Source organism: Calidris pugnax, unplaced genomic scaffold (genome assembly GCF_001431845.1).
Source record: "Calidris pugnax isolate Ruff unplaced genomic scaffold, ASM143184v1 scaffold4, whole genome shotgun sequence".
In the NCBI taxonomy this organism is placed as follows: Eukaryota; Metazoa; Chordata; class Aves; order Charadriiformes; family Scolopacidae; genus Calidris; species Calidris pugnax.
The window spans coordinates 4,962,620-4,981,699 of record NW_015090781.1 but is presented as its reverse complement, the minus strand read 5'-3'; the positions used below and the strand labels follow the sequence as shown (position 1 = coordinate 4,981,699).

At 44.0% G+C, this 19,080-nt stretch overlaps 1 protein-coding gene across 1 annotated transcript in view; it reads right to left on the bottom strand.

The window, feature by feature from the left end:
• Nucleotides 1-19,080, bottom strand: part of SORCS3 (sortilin-related VPS10 domain containing receptor 3) — a 297,321-nt gene that overhangs the window by 152,759 nt on the left and 125,482 nt on the right. Inside the window, exon 4 of the mRNA XM_014957626.1 lies at nt 4,080-4,179. Within this exon, the coding sequence (XP_014813112.1) occupies nt 4,080-4,179 (100 nt within the window). The remainder of the gene's footprint in view (nt 1-4,079; nt 4,180-19,080) is intronic.

The following is a 19,080-nucleotide window of genomic DNA, read 5'->3' as shown; positions in this document are numbered from 1 at the left end:
GCAGCAACGTGTAAAACCAAGGAACACCCATAGACTAAATCTGGCCTTTAAGCGCCAGACACCAGCACAGCCAAGAGGAGCCCAGGGAGAACTGAGGCTGTCCTGGATTTATCACCACGATAACCAGAGAGATTGTGTTTCTTCACCTCTTCCCCACTCAGCTGCCTCTTTCATAGAATCATAGAATGGTTTGGGTTGGAAGGGACTTCAAAGATCATCTAGTTCCAACCCCCCTGCCCTGGGCAGGGACACCTCCCACCAGGCCAGGTTGCTCCAAGCCCCATCCAGCCTGGCCTTGAACACTTCCAGGGATGGGGCATCCACATCTTCCCTGGGCACCCTGTTCCAGTGTCTCACCACCCTCATAGGAAAAAATTTCTTCCTGATATCTAATCTGAATCTTTTTTCTTCCAATTTAAAACCATTTCCCCTTGTCCTGTCATTACACTTCCTGGCAAAGAGTCCTTCTCCCGCTCTTCTATAGGCACCCTTCAGGTATTTCCTCTTTAGGCATAAAGATATAATCTCTCCACAGCGATTTTTGCCCACTGGTAAATATTAGTGACTGATGTAATTCACTGAGGAGCAAAGGGCAGGACTGAGGGACCAGCTGCTTCCAGGGCTGCTCCAGCATTTTCCAGGCTGCTGTTATCGGGAAAGACATTTCAACACTCAGCAGGACACCAAATACAGACAGAGGTAATATTCAACACCCTGCTGGGGCTCTCCAGTTAGGGATGGGAGAAACACACTGCAGCAGCTTAGAAGGAAGCCTAAAGAGAACATGAAATGAATAAAATTCACTAAATATATAACCCAAACTGAAACAAGATGTTTTAGCTTAAAAGAGGAAGGCCAACGATACATGAAGATAACTGGGGACTTGCTTTTGCCATCAATTTTACATAGCAGATGTTCAGACATTAACTTTGTTGGAGGTAGAAAAAAAGCAACAAAGAATTAAATATTTTAAGGCTTTAATAGCCATTAGGTCATCAAGTCTGACCTCCACTTGTAGCACGTGTTCCAGAATTTCACCAAATCATTCCTACGTTAAGCTCAGTATTTCCTCTATAAAGGAATTCACTTGGTAAGAAGAGGGTGTTGGAGTGCCATAATTCAGGAGGGTAAGGCATCAGGTGTGGCTTTATTGGGACCACAGGAGAAGGGGAATGACACGGGCTCCCAGCCCATGGGTTGTAGCCATACCTCACCCAGCTGCTCAGCCTCTGTGTTCAACTCTGGCCTTGCATGATCCCTCATATTGCAATAAGAGAGATGCTGGTATTGAGAAATCAATGTCCCACCATGACCTGGCACAGCAGTAAGCAGCAGAAGCTGCCAAAAAACTTCCAATACTCCCACCAAAAAATTTCAAAAAAAAAAAGAAATTGGAAACAAAAAGCTTTTCTTCTTTTAAAAGAAGACAGAAAAAAAGCCACCATTTAAATCCTCTTGCCTCATAATTGAGCCTAGGGTTATGCCACAATTCAGGTAAATGATGTTTATATAACTGGCATTTGGCTGAATGCATAATTCCTATTTAACAGCCGAAGAGAGGCATTTTGGGTCTTCAAAGAAATTTGACAGGTAATTCCCACTGTAGTTCTGCAGGGTAGCTGAGAGGTAATTATCCTTCTCACTAGTAAATCAATTAGAAATGAATGTATGGAAAGCTTTTCTCCTCCTCCAAGTAACTGCTAATCCTCTAAGCGCTAATGAGCAGACAGGGCTAGCAACAGTGTGCAAACCCATCAAAAATCAACAGGAGCTTGCGAGGCACACAGGGTCCAATCACTACCTGGGAGCTATTGCCTCAGGAGAAAATATCTTGCCTGGAAAGGGTCTGCACAACTGGAAAGGGTCTGCACGATTCACCTCGTGTGCCCACTCCCTGTGCACGTGTGTTACTTTTGGTGTCTCCCTCCTTGTTTATTGCCTTCAACAAAGACCTATTTTTGAGGCTCACCAGAGATGACTGTGCTGTGTTCAACTAGCCAACATTTGTGCTCAAAGAGTTGAAACACAAGGGACTTTCTCTACTGGGGTGCAATTGATTCACCTCACCTACTGCTTTGGGATTCATTACTGGTGGCTGCCCTCAGGAGCTCAGCAAAAACCATGATGCTTACTCCAGGGGCCACTCTAACAATATTCACCCAGAGAGACTTGGAGAAGATTACAACTCAAGTGCTTTTTTTGCAGTCCACAAACTCATGAGTCTGCAAGGGGTGGGTGGACAATAAGCCTGATACTGAATTTGACAAATCACAGATGCTCCAATCCAGTGACACCTTTCTCCAGGTATTTTTCAAACACTCCATGGATGTTTGGAATTGCTTTGACGATCAACAAAGCAGAGTCAGCTCTGGGTTCAGACAAAACAGCTGTTTAACCCTGCACAGTAACAGCATCCATATATTTAGCAGAGGTAGAAAGAATGAAAACAAGTTGTTCCCACAGCATCCAGCACTGAAGCTAGTTTCCTACAGGTTTTCCTTACAGCTCGCCTCTCCATTTCAAAAGATTTTTCAAAAGGGAGAAGAAGAGGGAAGACAGACAGATAGGTCCAAGAAATCATTTCCTTAAGATCTAAGACCAAAAAAAAAAAAAAAATCATCATCTGAAATAAGAAAACAGCAGGTAAAGATAGGTCTGCATGCCACTATATGAAGGAATGCAGGTGTTATTTAAATAAAGAGAGAAAAGATTGCTGATTTGGAAAGCTCAATAGCTTGAGAAAATGCTAGAAGAGAATCATATATCCTAGTACTCCGAGTTGTGAGGGAGCCTTTACACTAGTGACGTAGGATTTGTAACTGAGCATATTGCCTCTGATTTTAGGTGGGCAGAGTTGCTTTGGAAACAGAATGAAGAAGAATTAACTCTTCGGTGCCCACCCTATTGGATACGGGAGGGGTGTGAAGGCCAGGAGTGCTCGTTACAAAACACTTTCATTCCATTTTGGTCAGAAAAAAAAAGTCAAGGAAGTTGTCACAATAATTCAGCTTCTGCATCAGAAAAAAAAAATATAAGCTGACTCCTGCTCACTGCATTCTTCCTCTCCGCTGTACACCCAAACACACACACATTGCCACTGATAGTAATCAGAGCTATGACTGCCTTAAGGTGCATACATCGAAATAAACATCAATCCTGAAACCTCTGTAGACTGACCAGTGATGGAAAACACAATAGTAGGAATAAGAACAGTACAAGGACCAAAATATTAGCTTGGAAACCTATTGATGGAGACAGGAGATGGGCAGTTTAGAAGTGATCAAGCAGAATGGGCTGCACCCCATCCAAACACAACTCCCCTGGCAGCAATTAGCTACTTGCTGCAGCCCTCCCACATCGAGTTCTGTGGGTAGCTGAAAGCCTTTGTCCCACCACCTCCCTTGAATCAACACAGGCAATAATTTTAAACCAAAAAGGCACTGAATAGTAACTCCTAGGCCAGCTGCAGCCCCAGTTGCATCACGTGGGAAGCGTGAGCAGGGGGTTTGAAAGCTGTGACCTCATCTTCTCTCCTACACATTCCAATCAAATCTTCGGTCCCCCCACCCACTCTCCCAGGCATATTCTGCTTTCAGCCCCCTTACATGATGTAACCAATGAAAATGTCATTTACATCTTTACCTCCGACTTCTAACTAGGGAAAGCATGAAGGGGAAAAGAGTCAAATGGAGAAATAAATGCCTTTTACTCAATATTTCTAATAATAATGAGACAGAGAAGGCAGGGAGAGCGGTATTAGCCAAAGCCAGTGTAAGCAAGAGTCCTAGATACGTTTGTGTGAGTTCAGCTTCTTTAAAGGTGTAACAGTCAGAAGCAAAGAAAAGCAACCCTTTTATATCTCTAATGCATTCGACGGGAGATTAAGGACTCCATCCCTATCACAAAACCAGGCATAATTCTACTGGATTCCACAGAATTGCACTAGTGCAACCTAGACAACAAATTCAGGCTCTTGTGAATTACCAACAGCTTTCACTTTAGGATCATAATTCCTCTCAGAATGAACAGAATGCCATCGTTTTGTTTCTATAGCTACCAGCTCGATGACTCTCCCTTACCTTCCTCTTGTTAGTGGGACTGACATAAAGGTAGCTCAGCACAGTCTTCAGGCCTACTTTGTCATTTAGCTTTTCATAGGTAGTGCCATAGTCTGTTGACCTGGAGAAAAGAGGAGACAAAAAAAGAGTTCATGTGGTTATTAGAGCTCTGGGAAGGAAATGACTGCGTGAACAGATGCTCAAAGTTACAGCTTGAGCATTATTACCCTTAAAACCCAAGCTTTTGTGTTTCGTTCAGGGTGCCCAGCAGAAAAGAGAAGAAAACTTGAGTCCTTTGAGGCAGGGTCTGTCTCTGCATCAATTGATCCTATGTACCTGCTGTGGTGTACCCACAAAGATGGACTTTGGGGGCAGGCTCTGCTCTCGTGGGCCAGTGTGGGACTGCAAATGGTATTTACCTGAGAGGACTCTGATCTCAGCAGCACACTTAGCACAAATTCTCTTTTCAGAGAAATCCACCAGAAGAGCCCAAATTAAACACGTCAAACAACAGTTTTATTTAAGTAGGTTGATTTTTGACTTGGAGATGGGGATTTAAATGTGGCTCAGAATTGTAACAGCTGAACCCATGTCTAGATAAAAATGTACCTAAACTGGCATCTTGAGTCCTCAGTCACCCCCATCCTACTTTGTGCCAGGCATTTAATTTTTCTGAGTTACAGAGACAGATTCAGGCCCCTACACTAGCAAATCCCACCCGGAGGAGCAGATGATCTGGGGGTGGCATTACCCATTCGTGACTGGGGAAAAGGGCTGCTTCGTCACAGAGGGTTTTCTGTAGCTTCCTCCTCTTCGTTTGTGGGCACGGTTGAAACCTCACTTTGCCCTGCTTGTTTCTCTGGCTGTTTTCATACTCTGATTTTCCTAACAAACAAGATTTTTCCTACCAGAACAAATCAACAGCTACCTAGCACAGGATCCCACGCCTGAAGAGTGGTCAGCACCAGCTTGCATTAGGAGGGGTGTCACAACCTGCACGAAAAGCCCACCCACCCCTCCAGACAGCAGGGAGAGCCTGGCTCCTGACCCTACACAGCTTCTATCATACAGACAGAGCAAATACAATCCTCATCGGGTGTACAAGGAAAGACCTTCACAAAAAGCCTACCTGGACATACCTATGATTTTATTAAGATGAGAATTCATGACCCCTGCCCTCCTCTCTAATCATGCTTTTTACTGAAGAGATGATTAGAGAACACGTCGCAATTCAGCAACTTTCCAGGTAACTAGCTCCAGTAATTTTCTGATTTTCTAAGTTCAGCAAGCTTCCAACATCCACAGCTCTGTGGTTCTGCCTGAATCTGCAGATTCAATCCTCTGCTCCTTGTCTGTCCAGCAGAGAAATGGCCTGAGTCACCCTTCTGGCATCACAGTGAACTCTGCCACTGCGACCAGTGGCTCCAGGCTCCCACTCAAGTGGCTGCAGAAACCAAGCAATGCCAGAATCCTCACCCAGCTCCACTGGTTTCCCTGATGCTTAATGGTGTCCACAACGACACCAAAAGCCACAAAAACAGACAACCGGTTTCAGCCTCCCAAGTATTACTTCATGGAAGTATTGATTCCAAGCTTGTTTTACCACTCATGTGGCTTCAACACATTTGCTCCTCTGCATCTTCCAAGCACAATTCCTAATGTTTTGCAAAGAGGTTCTTTCCTTAAATGGGTTAAACCAACCTTCCTCTTTTCAACGCTCCACAGTCCGGGGGGCTTCAAGTCATGACTTCTTTGTGTTTTGGTTTCACTCTTTAGTACTAAAATAGAGCTAATACTAGCTCTATTTATATCTAATACTCGTTTTTACCAGTACATAATGTTGATACTCACTGGGGTTCCCAGAGATGCCCCAGAAGATATTACAGTAATGTATTGTGTTTCCATAGCACTTGCCCATCTAAAGAATGTGAAGCTCCTGTCTTGCTAAGTATCAACATCCCACAAAAAACCTAGCAGCTCTCCCCCTCCAGCCAAGCTAGAAATTGAAGCAGCTCAATTAATAAAACTGAATAATCCAGGCTGATTAATTCCACTGCACGAGGCCTCCTATACAGTCAAATACAACAGGTCAGGAATCCTCAAGTAATACTAATCTCTAAGCAGATGGTAACACACGGAGGGCAAGCACTGAGGTTCTTCCTTGATCTCACCCTTCCAGCAGTACTGAAGCCCTGAACAAGCCACATCCGTGACTACACACGTACCAGCCACCAGCCAGGGAAAGAGATCATCGGTTTCAATCAGCATTCAAAGAGAATACAAATAACAGTTTAATATTCTGACAGAGCTACTTTGGTTTTGTTCTCAGAGTCATTTTCAGATCTCCCAAAATGCTTTGCACTTCTAAAGATGCAGGCTGGATGCCCTAATGACTCTCTCTCATTAAACCATTATCACTCATTGCATTTGCCCTTTCAAAGAATAGCTAGAAAGGAAGTAGGATCATTATTTCGTTAGCTTCTCTAAGGCTTTCTTTATTATCATGACAGTCACCACTGGCTTCACAGAAATGTCTCAAAGGATATCACAATAATATACTGTATTTCCATAGCACTTTCCCATCCAAAGAATCTGAAGCTTTTGTCTCGTGTTAATCCATTCAAACTAACAAAGTCCCAAGGGCCATACTGGGAAATATTATCTCTATCCTAGAGATGAAGAAACTGAAAGCTTGCATAGGTAATGGTGCTTTTCAAAAGCAGGCATCCACAATTAGCCACTTCAGCTTCCATACCCATCTAGTGTATGGCTCGATACCCAAACCTGCTAAACCCCACCAAGCTGCCTAATTTGAAAACAACTATTTACTACAACAACAACAACAAAATGCTGGTGGGCCCAATTTTAGCAATCCAACCTTGAATGTCTGAAGAGATGTGACCCACAGGTGGAACAGAACAGTTCTGGCTCAACTCTTAACTTGAGCCCTTCTCCTTTACTAATTACTTATCTTTGCAGACAAAGACTTCTAACTGCAAATTAACTAGCCCACATGTCCTTACAGTTGCTTGACACGATAAGCAGACCAGATACCATGTTTTCTCCAATTCCTCCTGGCAGAACAGGATCCACTTCAAAGCACATTATTAAAAGAGCGACGGGGAAGAAAGGTTGTAGTTACAGCAAAATGACAACAAACTCAGAGATACAACGAACTGCTTCCATGAGTCACACTCCAAATGACTGCGTTAACTTTGGTTGGGCTTTTCATGGCCAATGGGGAATGTGGAATGGACTCTGGCTATACATACAAAGCCTGTAGAAACTCAGTCCATGCATTTTGTCCCACATCTCCTTATACATTGTTCTTACAACATTTCATTGTCCCCTCTATCCTGCTTTACAACCTGCACGCCAAGCTGCTGGCAATACCCCAAGAAAGGCTGCACAGTGAAAAGCAATAAAACTCAAGGGGTATTCAGTCCACTGTAGACCTTTCTCTACTCCAATTCAGCTTTTTGGTTTTTATAATTATCTGTTCCTACCAGCCATGAGGAAGAATCTCATTGCTAGTCTTGGTTAACATGAATCACAGAATGATACGGAGTTGGAAGGGACCTCTGGAAATTATCTAGTCCAACCCCCCCAGCCACAGCAGGTTGCACAGGAATGTGCCCAGGCAGGTTTTGAGTATCTCCAGAGATGGAAACTCCACCACCTTTCTGGGCAGCCTGTTCCAGAAGGCTGTCCATGAAGAAAGACTTGATCCAGCCCAAATAAACATGGGCTTTCCTTGAGCAGCCTGTGGCAGCAAATTCTGTATATTCCCTTTGGAAAAGCAAGGTTTATAATGTAATTAGTTTACTGGGAGACTGCAAATTCTCTCATAATCGTATTCTATTATAAACAGTAGGGAAAGAAAAATCATCTGCTTGATTCCGCTGGCCTTCCCTGACGGGCTGTGACGTGTTTTAACCATCGCTGCAAGTGCTGTCCCACAGCCTGGCAGAGTGGGGCTCCAGGGGCACACCTGGGCAGAGGAGCTTCTCTCTGCCAAACCTTTCATAACTCAGTGCACCGAGAGCTAAAAAAAAATCCATATTTAATATTGCTTTAAGACTCGCTTATCCCAGGGATATGAAGCAGAGGTGTGGAGAGGCAGAGAGAATGCCACCTGAATAGCTTTTAGAGGGGTCCTCCCCTCGGATGGTTTCCATCTCAGGGCTCTGTCAGGCAGAGAAAGGAGGTTTTTGTTTGTTCGCAGTCTCAGCAACTCAGCTATGGAGATAGGGTATAAAATATGGATCAGTCTCTCAGGAAAAGAAGAGCTGCAAACGCTGGCAGTGGATGGCTGGGAGGGACAAGTCAACCTCCTGGAGTGTACGTGTGCCACCAGCTCTCCTGTCAGGGGGTTTCTCCTCTGAGCCTGTGACTCTCCCCGACTGTGTGTAGAGAAGGAGCAGGTACAGTTTTGATTTTAGATTCTCAGTCTTTTTCCTAAAATACTAAAATTCATGCATTCATCTCCAGACCGGAGTCCCGCCACACACACCCGCAGCCCCACCTTGGGAACTGCGTGGGGGCTCAGCTCCGCTTAAATGAGCAGAATACCCCAATTTTCTGTGCTCTTCAGAGAGCCACAGGAACACACACAGCCCAGATTAACATTTGCTTCTCTTCTCGTGTGCCTGCAAACTGTCAGCCTGCAGTGTGCCTGTCTCTTCACACCCCCCAAACAACTTCTTGTTTTTACCCATTGGCCAATTTTCTCCCAGTTTGAGAGAGAAACAAAAAACCCGAGAGGAACAAAGTTTCTACAAGTTCCATGAAAACCAGCAGCCAGCAAAAGGAGAGCAAACTTATTAGCGCTCAGAGAAAAGCTGCAGCGTGAAACCAAATCCCACGAGACACGAGAGCAGGCACATCTCTCTGAACACCCAGCTGCAGGAAAACATTCAAACACAGCTCACACATTAATACACTACAAAGGACCCAACTGCGTAACCACAAGAAGTCGGGCTGCCAAACTTCCATTGCTTGGGAAACAATTTGTTTCTGTCTCTCCCTTCCCTTTCCTCCCCCTCAAATTACCTTCCCTGAGATAAAGGCCTTTCTAAAGCTCTGGCACGCTGAGAAGAGACTCCTACTGAGTCAGGGTCCAGCTTGACCACCCCATCTCTGTAGCCCCAGCTTTAAACCCCTTTGCCCAGCTGCCCTAGTGGCCACGAGTGGTTCAGGACTCAGGCAGAAGCTGGCTCAGCACTGACCCCACCACGCTGGTTTATGCCAACAGAGTCCTCTATCAGGAACCAGACCAATCACACAGGGCAGAGGGCTCCTCATCTCCCAAAGGGTATCAGCCATTAGCACGCCCTGGTCCAGCCTCTCTGAACTCTCTGAGATTATTCCTTTTTTTCCTTGTTGAACGTTTCAGGCTAGTTCCTGGCTTTTGGTGACTATGGCAGTCAAAGCCACTCCCAAAGCATTTGTCATATTTAGATACAAAAATGAGAAGGAACGTTTCCTCTCTCAGGGCTGGTTATGAGCCCAAACAATGCCAGAGTCTGCCCTGGTGTCCTGGTTGAGCCTCAGCTGGCAATAAAGAACCAGGTGGCCGCTCTCTCAACCTCCACCATGGGGGAGGATGGGAAGAAAAAGACAAAACTCAAGGGTTGAGACAAAAGCAGTTTAACAAAACAGGAAAGGGAACAGGAAAACAACAACAATAACAGTGAGAGAGGAATGTACAAACACAATGGTAACACCTCTCACCAATGAGACCTGGGATGCCCCAGCAACTTCATGCCCCCTCCCTGGGCCAGCTCCCTATAGACTGGGCATGGCTCACTTGGTATGGAATACCTGTGTCCCTACTAAATCCTGGGGAGAATTAAACCCATCCCTGGTGGAACCAGGACACTTAGGCAGCCAAATGCCTGGGACAAAAACACGGACTTGGCCTTGCAGCTAATCCAGCCCCAGCTGGAGCTGTGGAAAGGCAGGGTGACCACTGCCACTGCCAAGGCAGGGAGTGGGTGCAGGTCTAGCAATGCCCCCCCAGAAGCAGCAGACACAGTGCCACCCCTCACTGCTACCCAGCTCCCCGGGCACTCCTTCGGTGCCTCTCTCCATCCCCAACCTCAAGGCACCCAGGGGAACCCAGCTCCAGCTCCCAGCCTCCAACAGCGGAGCCTAATTTCATTCACAATGAGGCAGTTCCCAGAAAGATCCACTGTAACCAGTGCAAACCTGTCTGCCTGACCTGGTAACACACAGGATGATTTTCCTGCAGAAAAAAACCAAACCAACCAAACAAAAAACAAACAAAAGAACCCCACCAACAACAAGAAAACCCCAAAACAACCAATCGAACAAAACCACACCCAACAGACCGAACACAAAATCCCCAACAAACAGCCACGTTGGGCTGTGCCTATTTACTGACCAAGGAAATCCCAGTATCTGTACTCTGAATCTTTCACTTGCACAACGTTTGCAGTGCTGAGAGCTTGCTTTTACCCAACCATGAATTTAGAGTGAGCATAATACACAGAAAGTCGGAATGTTTTACAACTACAAACAAAAACAACTGCCTCCCTTTTTTCCCCATCCCACTAAGGAAAACTGAGGACAACAAAGAAAGTCTGAGGAAATGAACAGAAACTGAGAAGAGCATATGGTACTGCTTCCTGGAATAGTTTCCCAGCCTACAGCAATATCACAAACTTCCTAAATTGAAGATGATGCTTTTGTGTACAGGAGCCATCAGTGGGCTTTTAGCTCCATAAATCTGTCTAATCCCACAGGGAAACTTGGCAACTTCATTATCACACGTTAATAAACACCACAACTGTGTGCTGTATGAAGAGATGCTCCCTTTCGTTTTAACTTGATAACATAATTCAGAGCTCGCTGCTACCATTTAACAAGTATGAAACCATGAAGCCCCATGCTGCCATTTGTGATTTCACTGATTGTTCTCATATTCCCTGTAGATATTTTTTCCCAGTCTGAAGACTCCTCGCTTATTTAGCCACTCCTTCTACAACCTATTGGTATCTCTGATCATTCTAGGACTACTCTTTCTAGTCCAATTACATCTTTCATCATGGATGCCTCAGAGACCAATCTGCAACAGAAAATCCTTCCTGGAAAAAAACTGAACTATCAAAGTGTAACAGCAAAAACCAAGAGCATATAAAAAGACCTAAATAAAACCACTTCATGCCATGATACAGAAGGTTTTACATTCTCAATAACTTCTGGAACCATAACCCATGATTCTAGCGGACTTCCAGTTCCACAAAATTTCAAAAGTACCTAAAACCAAAGATCCCACTGGGGAAAAAGTCAGTCAAGCAGATCATAGTTTTGGCAATTTCCGTTGAAAATTTAATTTTTTTCCTTTTAGTTTGCATGTCTTCTAAACAGCAGAATACCCACCCCAATTTCTGTTATGATACGAGCTCCCTTTCTCAACCCCCCTTCTTTTTTGATTAATGACAATTCCCATCACCGAACATCTGAAAGACTTGAATATGACCTTTGTTGATAAATTGCAATTTATAATGTACAGTGGAGACTGGCAAAGCAAAATGAGCTGCCATGATGCATTAGTCATTGTGATTCGCAGTTCAAAATGAAGGAGATAGGAGCTAACTAGGAACACTGGCTTCCTCTTGCAGATTTGTCTTTTTTATTTTTGACAGGAAAGGCATCCTCTCTTGTTTATTCAACATGAGCCTTTGGGAGGACCCTGGATATCTCAGAGGCTAGACAAAAGGATACAGAATATTCCAAACTCTGGCTCTTTACAGGCAATAAAGCACAGGAGATGGGGATACCAGTCACATTTCTAGTGATTGATTGCTCATCAGCATTTCATTTCATCACCATCCCACAAGGCAGGAGAACTGTTCACACCAGTCATTCCTTCCTAGGGATGACTACTCAGATGGGCACGAACAGTCTCTGGAGATGTAGTTTTTTACATTTAGCCTACAGGGATGGTGGAGATTAACTTGAGAGCCATATGTTTGCATGACGCCTGTTATAGTTGTACTGTAGGAACACAGTGGTGCTTTGGGCATCCCCAGCAGTGACTGACTGTCCAGAACAGTGTGCCATCGGGTGCCTAAATAGCATCAGCAAACGGGCCATCTTTCCCCAGCCTCCGCTCTCTTCTGCACCCAGTCCTTCCCTTGCTTTCAGATACACCCTTTCACTGGAAAGTTTCAGATCCAAAATAATCTGCAGAGCCACCCCAGCTAGCAAAAGCGTCTTTTGAGACACAAAGAAGGAAGGCAAAACTGTTGTAGGAAATGGTTTTCTTGCAGGAGAAGAATGGCAGAGAAGGTGAGGGATGCCTGGCAAAGCACAAGTAAGAGATGCCAGATCAAACCAAAGAACCATTCTAAGCACCAGAGTCTGATTTTCCCTGCTCCCAGGACCTTTATACCTCAACTAATGTGGGATACAGATTTGATGAAAGACAGCTCTGAAGTTGTCTCACCATTTTTCTTCTGCCAAAGGATGGCAAAATCCTTCCTCTGAAGTAGAGATAAACACAAACAAAACTGATGGATCCTAACACCTCATGGCAGGCAAGAGACTGAACTGTCAAAGCTTATGGCAAAGTATGCTCTGCTTTTAGAGAACCTGGACTCGTGATCAAAGCAAGCAGGCTGCAGGTGTAGTGGTTACTAAGCATCGCTTCGCTTTATATTGTGCTGCAGAATAGTCCACAATAAGGAGTCACAAAAGCAACAAAGATTGGTACCTCCTACTGTGATACCAAAATAACTCTACTTCCCCAGCTGTAAGACTCCATCTTCTCTACACCACGGCCATTTAGCTCAGCTTAAAATTAGCTACCTACAGATGAGCCCAAGCCTGTCCAAGTTTTCTCTCTAACTACAGACCGACTGTTAACCTCAGAGGATGACACATTCATCCTTAAATAGGTGAGGATGTCTCTCTTAAGGTGTCTTAAGAGTAAAGGGAGACCAGAGCAACCAACACACACACAACTGTTAGATGGCTAGGACAAGGCAAGGCGTATCTTACACTAAGGAGGTAAGTTCATGCACTGAGCTGGCAGTACAAACGAAGAAAGGACCTCAGTCATCCTCGCTGAAACCAAAATTTCATAATTTTTTGTAATGTACCAGTGCTCTATGTTTTAAATGTTACTATTCTGTGGGGATATGTATGAGAATACTACTAGAAGTAGTTGCCAAATGGTATCAGGGCTCCAACTGTGCCTTACGCACTCCATACCATTACAGGGAGCAGAAACAAGCAGAGAAATGTGATATGGATTCTGCCAGCTGCTGGCAGAATCAAGAATACAAACAAAGACCCGAGGAAATATGAAAAGGCTTCTCCTCAAAAACTGAGATAAGCCTTTCCCTTTATTAAATGCTTGCCTCATTAGACTATTGATGACCTGCTGGCAATCCTGATGGTGGCCAGGAAAAGTTGATGCCCACTGCTAGGAACCATACCTCCCAGAAGGACAAACATGAAAGCTGTACGGGCATCATGTAATATCCACATCAGCAGCCTCAGCAAGGACATCAGAATCTGAATCATCATCTTAATGCTTCTAACCTGAGACTAGGACACCACATCCCTGCAGACACCACCCAAGACACAGTTCTGTTGCCACGAAACAGGGACAATCTCGAGCTAAGACAGTCCAGCTTCACAGAGCCTCTCCTTTCTCTGCTCTGGTCATTTCACTACTGTGAAATCTCTGTAAAAAGCATTACTTTTGTACAGCTCTGAAGAACTACATCTCATCATTACTCACTTCCCATTTGTGCTGTCTAAAAGATCTGACATATTTATCGTGTTCTTGATTCTGATGTATTCTAATTTTCCAAAGAGGTAGTTTATGCATCCCTGATAAGGCAGCGTACTGATTTGATTCCAAGCACTTGACTGACTCAGCAAAGATGGCCTTATCAAGACATATTCAAGAAAAATCGGTCTAGAGGACACTTTAATAGCCTCATAGATAAAAGGCATCTTTGATGACAAAGACTCATTAACTAATCAGATATTAATTAGATTATTAATTAGAAACAAGGCCCTTCCCAGCCCTTTTCTACTTTTATTACTATAGCTAAAAATGCTTCTATTACTATTCTCTGAAGTAGCTAATCATTTTAATTTGCATTATTTTGTAGCAAAAGGAAAAGTGCTTTGAATGTAGGATTTTCTGAAGGAATTGTAGAGGTTCAGTTTAACATTTGTGCTACGAGGTACATTTAAACTGGAACTCCTCTTAAATGTGTATTGAGCAAAATGTCAAGGGAAGACTATGGAACTGCCCCAGCATCAAACTCTGTATTTCTGTGCTAGATGTGAATGACAAAGAAGTCCCTTCCAACCCCTCAGAGAGTACACACTGGGCAATACAGACTACTTGGACAGTAGGTCACCTCACCCTTCTACAAGAGGGGGACAGGGGACTCAAATCTCAGTTTCCCAGCTGGGGATACCAACATCAGTGCCTACTCATGCCCCCTGGGATGGTGGCAGTGGCCAGGGTTTACCAGAAACTTGCCTTTGATACTGGTCTGCCTGTTGGGGGATCAGTGGTGGGCAGTGCTGGGCGGGCATCAGATGAACCTGAGTCGTCGCTAATTTAACGCAAAGCACGTTAACTTTTTCAAACTATCAGCAAATCTTTCCAAAGTGATGTAGTTAAAAAGTGATGGAGGCAGTTTAGTCCAGTTCCTTAGATGCAGATATTAAAAATTACAGAAAACTCTCAAACCAGCTTTTACAGTCAGCCTGCAACACGTTCCATTCCCTGCCCCAGCTGAGCTCTCTCCCACAAGCCTTATGTCTACCTGCAGCTCCCCAGCTTGTGGCCCACAAAGGTTAGTGCCCCTGAACATAAATACCACAGAAATCCTGCCTGACCCCAGGCAAGGCTCCTCAGCGCTCCAGTTTCCCATTTAGTTAATTTAGCTTCTCGAGAAAAGGTTGGCTCTTACTGTTCCCAAAATAAATAAAAAGCTCATGAGATGCAGCCACCTGAGACAGTTGAGGACTGACGATGCAAGAAGTTCTTTCCAGACCTAGGAACGTGTGTTTACCTCCAGTCGCAACACGACTGAGAGCCTCTACTTGCTACTTTCCTACAACTAATAAGACAGCACCAGATATCCAATCAGTTTAAGTCATTGTGACCCTACTATATTCAAGGGAATGAATAATATTGGCAGATCTATGCAAATTTACACAATAAAGGTCAGGACCCACTATATCTCTGTATATCTATAAACATCCAGTCTAACAGCAACATTAGCAAGAGGATGCTAGCATTTTACAAGCATTTCCTAATTTTGTATTTGGGAGCATTCGGCATTTCTAAGAAACTTCCGAAGTTTAAATCTGCACGGACAAGACAAAGCAATAGCGCAAATTTGGTTTTCTTAAGAAGCAAAGAGAATTAGGAGCCATAGAAGAACACAAATAAGTCTCAGGCTAATATTGGTCTGAACAGGTTTTTTTTGCAATGACATTTTCCCACCAGAACGGTCTCCAGGACAAGCTCTCTTTGAATACAATAAATAAATAAAACAAAACAAAGTCAGCCCATTCCTGAATCCTTTGAGGCTTATCCATTCCAGTTACCACTGAAATACCCATGGCAGGGCCTATGAACCCTCCCAGCCTTCTGAACCATACAGTAACATTTCTGAGTATCTCATAACACAAACATCATAATTAGCAAGACAGAAGGAGCTCTCAGGCTGGATTAAAGCTGAAGAGGACTTTAGGTAGGTTGCACCACGTGTTTTGCAGGGTGGCTTGGAGATACAGCTGGGTACCTGGGCAATAAACTAAGGTGGTTTTGAACAGTCCCAAATTACTCTCTTCCTTTCTCATCCAGACAGGCAGGTTATGCCACTGTATCCTCTCCGAGTTCCTCAGAGCGAAGAATTTTGGTTGAGAAATATAAAGACAGGAATGTAAACACAAAAATGGAAGAAACCAGTCATCTGTCACCCAGTTTCTTGCCTTGGGCAACAGCTGGATCAGCAGCTGGGTTAAACCTCTCATAATACAGTTAAATCCAGTGCTACGCTGCATGTAGGTGTTTCATACTAGCAGTGGTTGAGTGTGAGTTGTATTTATTCCCTGAGCATGAGGAATAAAAGCCTCAATTCTCATTAGAACCTTTTCAAAATGCAGACACTGCGGTCTAAGCGTGTGTCTATACAGACTTTCCAGAGGTAAACTTGCTCTTTATTATCAAGGTTAATAAACGATTGTGATCCATATGGGAGATGCTCAACACGGGGATCCCCCTCTTCCCCATCGACTGGTTGTGTGCAGTGGGCAGCTCAGAAAGCACACAACTGATCACCATCCCATCCTAAGCCCTCACTGCCTGATATTGTTCAAACCACAATTAGTTCAAGCTTAATTCTACCCCAGCAAAGCCTGCTTTTCCTATCATCTTTTGGGCTCAGCACACAGAAGCTCATCTAACACAAAACACTTTGTCTTGGGAGAATAAACCTGTTGGAATTTTTTCAGACAGAAGATCAATAAAGTGGGAACAGCTTGAAAAGTCAATCAGCTTCAGGAAGTCCCCCAGGAGATGGCTGGGTGATTGTCATTTTAATGAAGGAATAGTAAACGGAGCACAAGGAAATGTGCAACCCCTTCAAACTCACTAGGGAGGACATCTTAGGCCGAGAAGCAGGGAAAGGAAAGGAAGTACTAAAGAGACCCATGTTCTCTCTAGCTTGATAGGCTGTCTCAAGAAGCAGTCAGAAAGAAAGAACTTAAACTTCTTCAAACTGAGAATTAGCTCCAGTGCAGAATGATATTTCCTCCAAGTATGAGATGAGGATTTTTTTTTGTTTAGGCCTGGAAATACAGGATAAATATCCCTTATGCCTTTGCTCCTAAGCAGCGTGCTGAAAATGTGGCTCTTATTCATGGTAAAGTCATGACTTTAACCTAAATGGAGTTTATGAAAAACTCAGCACCCTGCATGTTATCAAGGCAAATGGAAGGGGAAAGTTGTCTCTGATCCAAGATGCTGAAGTCCTTTTTCTAGATACACCAGGGATTTTCTTTATGTCTTTAGATTTAATCATAAGTTAATTACTTATGAAAGGGATCAAACACAAACACCCAAGTTGCATACTGTGAGGGTCACTAAAGAGAGAGTTCTGCTGCACTGAAGGCATTGGAAGGGATCTTGGGAGACCTGCAAGGTTCCTATTTTGCCTCAGACTTCCCATGTGGCTGGGATCTCTTTGCCAGTTACACGTGATGACATATTTTGCTGTTGTTCCAACCACTTTGGTTGCAGTAGGACATCTCCCACTGAAGGTTCACATGGATGCAGACATTTCAAACTGTAAACTGAGATTCACCCTTTCTTAGCCGTGACAGATGGACTGGACTGCTGCGGGAGGTCCTGTGCCCTGGGCCACATCAGAGCTCAGAGTCATCAACATAATTGTCTATCCTAGCATACAAGTCCATGACTAGATACATTTTGGGTTTTTGGCCATGCTTTCTACTCTAACCTGGGATTTGGTTCCATCCAGGAGATCTGCCTGTTGATGAACAAACTGATGCTCGTGTTTCTGACAGCACTGTCCCCGCATCCATGCTTAAAAAAAAAATAAAATTAGAGCAGAACTCATTAAATTATGCAGTGTATCTTTAATTGTATTCTAAGCCAGTCATGGTTCACTCACAGCCCCTGGACAGTTTTAAATCAGCAGCACTTAAGTCCTTTCAGTGATATTATTTAGACCAGGAGAGAAATGGCTTTTTTTCCTCCACTTTAGTCAGCCTGATGCTTCAAAAGCCAATGAGAAAATGAAGCATGATACTACATTCCTGGAGGGGACCATTAACACCCTCAGGGATAATGTCAGCATAAAGGGTTGCCCATCTTTTAGCAGGTAGATTGCAATAGCCTGTGATTAATTAGGAAATAGTGGCAGCTCATCATTGGCCATTTCCTTATCCTTTTTAGCTGCCTTACCAGAAGGCACGTGGTTTGTTTTAACATCAGCTTTAACATTCTAGGAATGAATCTTACTGCAGGCTGAATAGTAATGCTCTGAAAACAAGCCCCCTGCAGTCAACAAGGACCTGATCAGCCACTGCAGGGGCAGTTTTAAATCTCTACAGGTTTTACTCTGAGGACAGGGGGACATGCAGGGAAAGCTGTGCCTCTCTGCAGTTCATTGCAAAGAGTAAGAGCATTGACGAGTGGCCAATGGCTCTGAGCAGCTGAACTTTCTTCCCCCAATTCTGTCCCTTTAGAAGGTCCTTGGAAAGGCATCTGGACAGGGATCTGTTGGATTCGCATCACTGCCTTGAGATTACACTGCTCGATTGCTCCTGTTTTAACATTAGACCCTCAGGTAGTTTATGTTTGAAAGAAACTACTTATCACATCCAAAACTGGGAGCCTCAATACAGCACTGCATGTTCCTCAGAACGTTCACTCCATGCAACCCCATCACCCACCTTTAACGAAGTATCACAGTGGACCTGAATCATTTACTGGGTTGAAAATAAAAACAAAAAGGTGAGATCATCTCCTGCTACAGGAAAATGGCCAGCCTTAGCCAAGCTTGCCCCAATACCTCTTGAACCACTCTGGTCTGTGCTTCTATTTATCACAGTCCATGCAGTCAAAAATGCCTTTCTCCAGTCTCCGTGTTAGACACACACATTTATTTGTGCTTGATTCAGATGTAAGGGAATGCTTCCACGTTAATGAGCTAAAATCACGGAGCAATAGAATTCATATTGAGACTTAAGTGCTGTGATTACTGAAAGAGGGAATGCAGAAAGAGATATGACATCATGTAGATATGCGTCTATTACGCAGCTGCTAAGCTTTAAAACAATGTGTTTGTAATAACCAGAGTACCGTGGTGAAATAGCAGCTGTCTTCTCAAGCCAACAGCAAATGCATGTGGGGAATGCTATCTGAAGGGGTTATTTCTCTGCCCATACTTTACTACATAACTGATGCTGGAAATGGAGAAAATAAATA